Source organism: Pinus tabuliformis, chromosome J (assembly GCF_031772625.1).
Source record: "Pinus tabuliformis cultivar Carrire ecotype Pingquan chromosome J, CPIR1, whole genome shotgun sequence".
Taxonomy (NCBI): domain Eukaryota; kingdom Viridiplantae; phylum Streptophyta; class Pinopsida; order Pinales; family Pinaceae; genus Pinus; species Pinus tabuliformis.
Window position 1 is genome coordinate 1,511,439,977 of NC_142295.1, and position 11,608 is coordinate 1,511,451,584.

The 11,608-nt window shown below is 33.9% G+C and overlaps 1 protein-coding gene across 9 annotated transcripts; it reads left to right on the forward strand.

The window, feature by feature from the left end:
• Positions 1–662: 662 nt before the first annotated feature.
• Positions 663–3,373, forward strand: LOC149233194 (uncharacterized). 9 transcript variants are annotated; one of them, XR_016248220.1, is made up of 7 exons: positions 663–1,003; positions 1,418–1,590; positions 1,689–1,776; positions 1,965–2,046; positions 2,208–2,334; positions 2,682–3,009; positions 3,193–3,373. XR_016248220.1 is itself a non-coding variant. In XM_089379713.1 (6 exons), exons 3-6 carry the CDS (start codon positions 1,683–1,685, stop codon positions 3,226–3,228), a joined length of 585 nt encoding a protein of 194 aa, XP_089235839.1. In that variant the 5' UTR covers positions 663–1,003; positions 1,418–1,590; position 1,682; the 3' UTR covers positions 3,229–3,373. The 9 variants fall into 9 exon arrangements, 6 of the variants coding, with proteins under 6 accessions (XP_089235839.1, XP_089235835.1, XP_089235836.1 ...); XR_016248222.1 differs by having other exon boundaries at positions 1,969–2,046; XM_089379713.1 differs by lacking the exon at positions 1,965–2,046 and having other exon boundaries at positions 1,682–1,776.
• Positions 3,374–11,608: the final 8,235 nt, after the last annotated feature.

Here is an 11,608-nt window from a genome sequence, read left to right on the forward strand (position 1 = left end):
TAGTGTGCACAGCAGTGCATGAAAAAGAGCAGAAGTGGAGCATATATGTTATGCAATGTTATTGTTGCATATGAGAGTGGTGTAACGCGCAGCAGCGAAAGAGCAGGGAGTGCTCAGAATGAAGACCAGCACATGAAGCAGGTGAAGACATTGCACGGTAGTGCATAGATTTTTTTTATGTATTGGGTATGCATTGAAATGCAGGGGAAAAGAACGCACAAGTATCTTTGAAATTGTGAATGTAATTTACTGCGTATGTAAAAGTTTGTTTTACAGCAGTATGTGTAAAATATTTTTACAGCAGTATGTGTAAAAATAGTTTTACACCAGTAAAGTGAAAAGGGGTTTTACAGCAGTAAACCCAGCACAGTGAACTCTCAGGTGGAGAGAAAAGACAGAGTTTTTATTTTTGATGGGTGAAAGTAATTTTGGTGAATTCCTCTCAACAAAGAGGAAGACATATGTAACAGGCTTTATATTTTAATGAATGGAAATGATTTTATGGCTGTGTAATACTCTGTTCTGAGTAATTTTTTTTAAAAGCTTCCTTGTGCACAAAAGATCCTGGAACAGTGGAAACAGAGCATTGGCTCTGTGGTGTTTGCTTGTTTGGTTTTTGGTATTTTCCCGTTTAAAAATACCCAACACTTTTGCAGGTGTCGGCCGTATGGTCAAGTTTTGCATGGCGGGAGGTGTCTTTGTGCGAAGCATGTGCGTGCTACATGCACAGCAGCTGTGCAGTCCCGCTGTTATAACCTTCCGCCACCGGTGCTAATGTAGTCCAGTACGTTGCCTCTGGGTTTTATTTCTAACTGCCCTTCGCTGATCAGATCGAGCTTTACAACAGCTTCAATAGATTGTATAGCAGTGGATCTCACAGATCGTATAGTAGCCTCAACACAACGCTCAACAATGGATCTTGATGCATCGCTTGTCGATTCCACGGATAACGAGTCCGGCCTCCTCCTCAGCAGTCCGACTGACTCTCAAATCGATTTCTCAAGTAAGATCTCTCATACAGCTACTTTCTAGCGCCTTTTTATTGAATTCTTTAAATGTTTTAACTCGCTCCTTGTACCTGTTATTCCTTAATTTTCACAGAAACTATTTATTTCCGAAAAAAATTCAAGGGAAACCAGGGTTATAAGCAGAGATGCAAAAGAAGAATTTAGAATGACCCCTCTTTCATGCTTGCACAAACATTGCTTCAAAAAAGCTTAATTCAGTCAAGCAGGTCAAACACTCGGCCACATTTGCACATATTTTCTGTTTTTAGGGATAGACAAGAAATGTATACTTTATCATGCCTCCAGTTGCAGACCCTCGCACAGGATCCTGCCAGACTTGTAAAGATCCTGAATGAGTTCCTGACGATGTGCCTGAGCACAAACTAAGCCTGCATATTTAGTGACTTCAGGCCAATCTTGAGACGCTACAACCTGAAGAAACGCATCAAACAAAGAGCCATTATTATTAAATCTGTCATATGCGCAAGAAAGAACAAACTCCAAAGATTCAAGCAAATCTGGGTCAAAACTTACAGCAGCTATCGATATTCTACACACAAAAGAGCTTGCGTTGAGACTCGAGGTAACCTTAATCTTGAGCTACGTTTTCCATAACCGCTCAAATTTACAATTTTTTTACAAGGAATAAACATTTAACACAAGTTTCCGTCTAGAATGCAGAAAATGAAGGCCAATGTGACAGCAAATTCTATCCATCCACGCATTGTAAGGACCAGAATTACTAGAGACGGCGACGGACTTCTCACAGGTAACAGTAATATGTTTATCTTGCTTTGTTATTTTTTGTATTTTCTTCTTGGAAGCTACCCTGCAGCTCAATATCATATTCTCGGAAAAATTGATGAAATAATTGCTTTGCCTTCTGCCGATTTGGTTTTCTTCCTTGCATCAAAACTTCTCAAATCGATTTATGTTGACGCTGCGACGCTGTTGAAGAAAGCTATGGACGGCATGGAGAAATAGTTCCGAAGCCTCCTCGGGGAGCTCTCGCCAGATTGTCTCGTCCATAGCCGCACTGGTAACCTGGCCATTTATACCCTTCCTCCTAAGTACACGAAAACCTGGCCATTTATACCCTTCCTCCTAAGTACACGAAAACCCTCAGTAAACAGTAAGACTACCCTGAGTAAACAGTAAGACTAGACTAGATTCTTATTATTTGTAGCATGGTTCTGGCAGTGTTTTGCAGGTCTGGAGAGCCATGTTTCAGGTCTGGAGAGCCATGTTTCAGGCACAAGTGTTGCAGATTTGGAGAGCCATGGTGGTTCTCATGGCCTTGTTTCCCACGTTCCGTACAAACACGTTGGTGCGTACAAACACGTTGCTGCATGCATGTCCATCACATGTCTCCTGTGTAACGTGTGGCCTCGTCTTAAAATATATTTGTTAACGATATCGAAATCCATTACAAGTAATTATTACCTATGAAACGGGCGTTGCGTTGGGTAGATACATTATTATCCTAACATTTTGCTTACTTTTACATAGCTACGTAATTATTACAATTTACAATCCATAAGCCTTGAAGCAGATTTTAATATTGTCGGCCAATGAGATTCTCTCTGCAAGAAGGTTTTCTGTTTACTTAAATTCTCATTTTCTGCGTACCCACTGTGACAATCCTTCTGAATCAATGCAATTCAATCCTTCTAGCGGTGACAACTCTTTCGAAGGAATGCAAATCAATCCAAAATTCGACCCCACTCAAGATGCCGAAAGTTTTACCAGAACGCAGCCTTCGCTCATGCGAGATCTTCATCAAAATATGTTCTCCTTTCAAACTCATACTTCCTCGGTTGCTCATTATCCCCGGAAGCCCGTCGCTAAGCATCCCAACGAAGCCGTTTTAGGTAAAAAGATTTTGGAGACATGGAAGGATTCAGCTCCACGACGTTCAAACTCCTCAGAAATGTCATCTCTGTCTAAGAACCAGAAGTTGGCAAACTCTAAAGAGATGGAATATACAACTGTCATAACTCCGGTAAAGCTTTTAAATCACTGCAAATTCCTCTCTTTTGGTTGTACATTCTGTGAATTTCTATGCATTTTGTGCTGTTTAAAATCTAAATATGATTAATTGTTACAATCTGGCATGTTAACTGCGATATTATGTTGATACTTTTGATAATAATGTGCACTAATTTATCAAATTCACTGTATCCAGGGCATGGAGACAAGCAAAAGGAAATCAATCATATGATTAGATATTTGCTAAAAATTATAATGAAAGATTAGAAAAGCTTAATCATTCGATTCTTTTATTTGTACGACTAAGAACGCTCATAGAGTCGCTGTGAAAGACGAAATATTTTTATAATTTAGGTTGAAACATTCATAGACTTTCACTCGGTTTGCGTGCTTCCCTCTTGGCTCGTCCTTACAGTGATATCCCACGGTTTCCACGCGCATTGTCCTGAAACTAACCATATTTATATGCTGCCAATCACTTGGGGTGAGTTGTTTTAGCTATGACTTGGCATAAATCACTAAAAAAATATGAAACAAACTGTGAATACTAAGATTTAGGTAAAGCTACAATGATTTACCTTGGGGTGAGTTGTTTTAGCTATGACTTGGCATAAATCACTAAAAAAATATGAAACAAACTGTGAATACTAAGATTTAGGTAAAGCTACAATGATTTACCTTTAAAGTCATAGCTAAAATAACTATGTCTAAGCACATGAACAATATAAGCTCTAGACATGAACAATATAAGCAGGCTCAACTTCACGCAGGGACTCGCTGCGTCGCAGCTCCCCTTGTTAATGGTACATTTGTCTTAACATGTTTTCTCTTAAATCATGATATGAATCTGTTTATATCGGTGGTTTGCAAAATTACCCGTGTTTATTATTTATTTAGTTGGTGTATTTATTTTAAAATAAAGTTTTTATAATTTTATGTTAATTATTTATCCACATTTATATTAATAGAAATAGAAATGTGGTTGATAAACGATAATAAACATAATTAATATTAATATTAATAATATAAATAATATCAATAATAATAATAAGTTAAAATAATTTAAGAATTTAATAATAATACATATATTAAACACAATAATTAAAATATTTAAAAAATATTATAAAAAATAATTGAACACAATTTCATAAAACAAACATGAAATTAAATAAAACATATTAACAAAAATTAATAATCTAAATATATAACATTATTTATCATAGAAAAATATGATAAAATAAACAACTAAATTAACAATGAAATATTAATAATATAAATTAATAACCGAAATAGAAATACAAAACCATAACATTAAGGAATGTGAAATGTTGCTAATTAAAAATATAAAATAATATCACTAATTAAAAATCTAAAATAATGTTCCTAAAGTATTGAAAATGTAAAATATTTTTATTCAGAATACTATTAATATAATAGAAGATAAAATAAATATAAAATAAATTAATATAATAAAAGATAAAATAGTTTAAATTAAAGAAATGAAATTTTAATATAATTACACGAAAATAATCTTAGAAAAAACAATATAAATAGAGTTATTGAATAGTAAGTATAGCCATAAGAAAAACTAAATACATTGAAGAGAACATAAATTTTGACATCAACAACAATTGTTGTCAATCACTAACAAGCATTGATGATAATTAAGAAATGACGATTCGGAGAATCTCGGTCGCAATGCAACAAAGAAATGAGATGAAATTTTAAACATTAAAGGACCAATGACAACAACGCAAAGTTTACTAACATTGAAAGAAATAATAATAACAATTGTGACACATTTGACAACAAAATTCAACTCTCAAAACTCAACCAGAACATAATCATTTGATAGCAGCCTTTTCAAAGACACACCCAACGCATTAGCAAAAGCAACACCAATTCAAATCAACAGGATAATGATCATGATAATTCATGCTTTCAAACCAATCCCTTCTCGTCTTGCTCCCTCATTCTCTTTGGTGCAAATGATATAAATTTCGAACATTTGATTTCATTCCACTCACAACACGTATATTCTCATCGACAAAATCAGGATGGAAGCCATGTCCTATATCAAACCTTGCACGAATAAAGGTAACAAAACTAATGGTTTTTGTAATAGAATTAAATGCTCTGATGTAATAATTACCATCATTGTTCTCCATATCTGTGAATCATTGACAAAAACATACAATTAAAATCAGTACATTCAAAGAAAACAAATTAACAAAAAGAAAACTATTCATTTATGATTTTGGTTATTTCATATTCAAACATAAATATAAAAGGACTCAAAGAACGAGAGAAAAATGCAAACAACTATAATTCAAGAAAACAAACAATAATTTCTTTGAAATAGTCAATTTACTTAAAAAAGAATTCTTGAACAGTAAACTATATTGAAGATAAATACCCCAAAAATTATATTGACTTTAGTCGCTCCTCCTCTTTCCTTCTAGGTGTAACATATGCATTATCTTTCATTTTTGCTTAACGTTGAAAAGAAAGAGGTGGTGAAACGTAAACCATCTATTGTTTTCACTCTCGATATAGCTATAAATGTCAAACCATGCCTTTCTCTGTCTCCAATATCTACAATGGCTCGTTGCAAAGTCATCCCCTTTGATTTGTGTATTGTCAACGCCCATTCCATTTTCAAAGGCATTTGCCTCATATTCCCCTAAAGAACGGTGAAATGGGTACAAGAATTGGAAAATCCTTATAAAATGGAATACCACAATACTTTTCAAACATAACTATAACAAATTATGGAAGTTGTGGTGGCTTTGAACTAGGCGCAAAGAAAAGATTTTCAATATACTCAAGTGCACCATTAACAAGACTAGCTTCAACCTACAAATTACATGTTAACATAACACACTCTCCACGACATAACAATACTTCACGCTCCAATATATCATCATCACTATCACTTATTTTTGTTCTTCTACAACTTTCTGCAACACATCTCGCAATAGGAGAATTTAATGCTTTAAGCATTTTCCGATTGTGAAAATTGACCAGATTATTCATTGCAAATAAATGAACATAAGAATCAAACAAAATCCTTTTCTGTTGATCCAAGCAACTGTCAACACGGGTCATAAGAAAATCCCAATCAACAAGAGAAGGCTCTGCATTTCTAATATTGGTTTAAATATTACAAAAATATGCTTGTCTCAGATCATCTCCTTGCTACCTATAAATTTTGTCCAGAACCACTACAATGTTGAAGATTTCCCACAAAACATTCCTAACTATTCTACCTACATACAAGGTTTTATCCTAAACAAGAGGCAGTTGGGCAAGGTCACCCACAAGAATGATGGACCTACCACGAAAAGGACAGTCCTTCTTTTTAGGAAAGGCTTCTCACAAACAAAAATCTATTTGTATGAATAGACTTGGACCTATGAAGTTCATCTCATCAATCAATATATATCGAGCATGCCTCATTTCCTCTTGGAACACTGCCAAAGCCTACCCACACAGTGGCTTCATATATTTTATAGGAATTTTTAAAACACAATGTATTGTTTTCCCACGTATGTTAAAAGAAACAATACCAGTTGGAGAAAGAAATAACAATGGACTTTTAACATTCGTTGTTGCACTAGAAAGAGAATAAGAAATACACCTAATGAGAGAAGACTTCCCTATTCCAACAGTACCTTGAATAATCAGTTTCAAAGCGCGATCATGTTCACCATTAGAAAAGTGTTAAAAAATAATTTCAAAGCAACTAGTTGTTTTTCTGATAGAGAAAAAGGCGACAAATATGTGTCCATAACGAACTCAGAATTCAAAACACCTACAAACTGCGCATATTTTACAAAGTTGACCCCTTCTTCTAAAAAATCATTTGACACCATCATTTCCTACCAATTATAATCAAAATCAAAGTCCCTTCTACTAATATTATCAAGGTTTGAAATGTTTACAAAGATTGGAGGAACTAACTGCGAAAAAACCTGCCACTCTTCAAAATCTCGATCAACATTTTTTTCATGTATAAACGGCTCCACATCCTCTTCATCACCTTCATTTGGAAAAGGGCCTTGATCAACATGCCACACACGATATCTCCAATTTCTCCAACTCTCAACAATACTTTTAGTAGACAACCCAATATCTGAACCAACATCATGAAATGGCTTGTATAAAAGAAACTCACTCCAACAAAAAATTTCAAACTCTTCCGACCTCTCACATGGAATAGCATAAAACCATGGCCAAACACAATTGATAGCATGCTTATCATGTGGCCTCCATTTGTCTTGCCTACGCTTCTCCTCAAAACTCCATGATCTTGTTGTTTCTATCAAGCATAAGTGTTCCAAACAAAAAAAGTCAATTTGATAAACCTGAATGAAATTGTTTCCACACAAAACTTCATCACAATGTAGTGAAACCCTTTGGTAGAATTTCTTGCAAGCATTCAACGAGAATAATTTCCAACAACATAAAACAAGAGGAAATTTTAGCAACAAATGACATGTCTCTTGAGCTCCAACGTCACACTCAACAAGCATCTCAACAAGGAACCTTCTATACATAGATAATACAGGAGCCTCAGACCCACTCTCACCAGCAGCTCTGGTCAACATTTCATGATAACTTTAAGATCTTCTCTCTACCTTTAAAGCATATTTTGCAATATACTTTAAAACCTGATGTCGAGAACGAACTAGCTGACAATCAACATTTGCTCAACACATTGTTAAAATATCAACATTGTGAGCATTTAAACAGTCATCATTTCGTGTTGGTTCATATTTTTTCTCCGTTTTTCATCTATCGATAATGTTGATTCCACACGAACCTCACATGGAGCATGATAGCGACATGAAAGAACATACCCTCTTTTACATAAAAAGGAATCAACAATGCATTTTATATGCCTTTGCCCGTGATTAACTAAATGCTCATAATGTTCTTTGGCATTGCAAGAGAAAATTGTTCAGTATTCAAAAGACATGGATAATCATTTAAATTTTGAGGGATCATGACATTTCAACGATGTATGTCACTTAGATTCCATGTTGTAACATATTTGTCAAAGTATCACTTTGCTACACCAACAACAGTCGCATCGGACCATTCCAATGTTTCCACATATGGTGCTTCAGGCCACCAAAAAAAATTGTTTATATGGGCGAAACCTCTATGCTACCACCCGTACCTAAAAAGGTTGAAAATATCCAATTAAAATATAATAAGCAATCATAAGAACATACATTTTCCTTCAAATAATTGAAAAATTGTCGAAAAGGAAGAACAACAAACCTATACCAAAAGTCTCTAGCACCAAGATATCTCTGCAAGACTATGTCACAGAAATATTGAATCTTTGTTGCATGTACATAGCAACTATATGCGAGTTTCGAATAACATTTTGAATCTTTCTGCCATGCTCACTTTGTCGATGAAAATATCTTCTTGAAGGCATAACTCTATGAAAATCAGGCCACTTTGTGTCAGTTTCACTCAATGCAAAAAAACAAAGTAGGGAAACCCAAATGGTTGATCATATCAGTTAATTCAAAATGACACTTTGTCTAATAATCTTTGTACCCCTAAGACAAGATCCAAAATACATTAATTTCTCAGGCAACTTATTATTTGGAAAATCATAAAATTGTTGACACAACTCCTGAACAACTACAAACACATTTTCATGAATATTTTTCTTCAAAAACAATGAAGTTGTTTCCTGACTACGATGTCACATAATCATATTCAACAAGAAATATTGAAATCGAGGATGACTTCCAAATATTTTATCATAAAATCTCAATAGATGCAAACCATATTCATGCATCTAAACATTACAAATTCGATGATGCAACCAATCAACATCACCTGTAAGTAATAAAGTGGGGAACACCATCTCTAACAGTCCTTCAATATTATATTCATTAATGGGAGATGTACCAATATTTGGCCAATCTATTGGTTCAATGGATGTGTTATTTTCATTCTCAATAAATCTTCTAATTCGATCAGCTTCTCGGGATTCATTAGGTAAGCAAGAAATAAAGGATGATGGGTGACAGTGCAAAAAATTAACCCCATCTGTTTCAATCTCTACATCCATTTTAGGTATATCATCAACATGACTATTGACATATTGTAACTTGCTAGAATCATTAGTAGGTCTTTTCGGGAGAGAAGCAATTAAATCCATGTCAATTTACACATCCATGTAGTACTTTTCCATTTCAATTTTATAACGCAATGCATCCATCACGTGTTGTCTCTTCACATAGCATTCATAGTATTGAGATTGAACACCTTTCCTTCATACAATAAAAAAAATATAGTTCTTCAACACGTCATGGAACCTTCTTTGCAATTGAAGAAATATATTGTGGAAAACATATCATGTGACCTTTGTATTTATATTGACCACCAAGAGCATGCTTCGCTTGCAATATTGGATTTAACCTCTTAAGCTTGTTTCGAAACTCTTAGAACCTCAGGCTGCTCACCTGGATCCATGTTGTTAAAGTGAGAAAATCGATGAGCACCTTTCTCATACTTACATATTTTACAAATCGGCCCCTCATGCAATTTGAAAATGTCTATACCAGGATAACATTCATTACATACATGGCACATCTGCACAACAGCCAAACTATTAATCCTCGACTGAAAGTTTTTATGCATATCAACCATTTGTTCGCTAAAATGATACTGAACACTTTTATTTTCTATACGAAACACACTTCTAGCTTGGTGATCATGCGAAACAACTCGTGGAACTGGATTATTGGTTTTATCATTTATTTCCATAACAAAATGGGAAAGCATTCTTCTATATTCATTACACCTGACCAAATTCTTCTTGGAAGAAAGAAAATAACGTTTGTAAGAATGAAATATCTAAAAAACAAATCAAATTTGTTAATGAAATAAAGCAATCTACATTTTCTTCATTTTTGCATTATCTACGTACAAGTGGTCGAACGGATATTGCTTGTGCTTCTTGTAAATCTGTTTGTTGACCATTATTCACCTCAACATAATTCTGTAGAAAAACATCAAAAAAGACATTCGTAAAACAATATAAATTTTTAACATTAACAACCACTAAACCTTTGAAAATAAATATGCATTGAGAGCCTGTGCTCCGCCAAGAGGAAAATTATTCTGACATTCTTCGGCTTCAACAATATTCTCTGTAGAGCTACGTTGAAAAATATTGGTTCTAACATTTCCCATAGACCAACCCAAATTACCAACCATTCTATCAAGCATATTGCTACCATTAAAAACATCATAGGAAACAACTTCTTCCATGGAATCAAAGTACCTATCTCCCATTATAATATTTGTTTCACCATTTCCATAGCCCCCTAGGTTCTCATATCTATCAAGGGTCCCTATGTAAACACAATTTTCCAAAACATACAACATCTAAGAAGATATATGGAAGAAGACCAAACTTTCGAGAGAATTAACAACAAACCAAAGAAAAATGCAAAAAAAAATTTCTCCTACGTACAGACAAAATTTTATAAACTTACGATTAATCTTATTGTACATTTCATCATTTCTTGAAATTTGACAAGTTGGTTGTCGACACTCGCATTCAGGAAAAAATAAAGGTTTGACTACTTCCGAATCTATTTTCTGGTTAGTAATGACTTTGACAATGTTCTGAAAAAACAATACAAGAAAACAAAGAATAGTAAAAATTTCAGATGCAGAAGAAAAGAAAATGAAAAGGAAAATTAAAATTAACTCCCTACATTGTTCCAACAAACACATTACATACAGATTCAGCCAGGGTAGTTATATTAACAATATAGTCGCTACCAAGAAACAACTAACCCTCTTAGCCAACACAGTCTCCCAAATTTCCAACCATTTTAAGAAATTCTTCATTCATATAGTTCTTATCAACTCCAAAAATGACATTTCTTTCATTGTTTTCACAGAAAATACCATTGTTGTTCATATGAAGACTCTCTTTCGAAACACAATATTCCAAAAAAAAAAGAGAAAAGTTAGTAAACCTTCAAAAAGTATAAGTTCTTTAAAATCATAAACATGAAATGAAACAACCATCAAAAAAAAATTCACTACAGAAAACTACAACTCTTTTCATACTTACGATTTATAGGTCCTCCTTCTTCATCATTTGCTAAAGCTCTTTAATTTCGTTGATACACAACTCTTTTCCGTGCTTTAATGACTTACTTATTCTTTTGATATTGTTGTCATTAGTATTCACTTAATCGTTGTTGTGTGACAGCAGAGGGAGGTGTTTTCACACCACTCTTGCTTCTAATTTCACTCATCATTTCTATGATAAAGTTAAAGCTAGTTCAAAATTTGTTTCACATTTCTGTTTGATGCTAATACATACTCTTCAATCTTGAAATAACTAAAAACTAACAAAAGTGTAGAGAAGAAATATTGAATAAATTATGTTTCCCACGACAAACTTGGAACACATGCAAAAATGTTCCCCTTACACATAATCGATACAATAACAAGTTGAAGAAATTAAAAACAAAGAAATACGAACCGCATTCGAATTTTTCCATACGTATGTCGTCAATATAACTTCAAAATGTGAATTACAATGATGCTAAAAAATA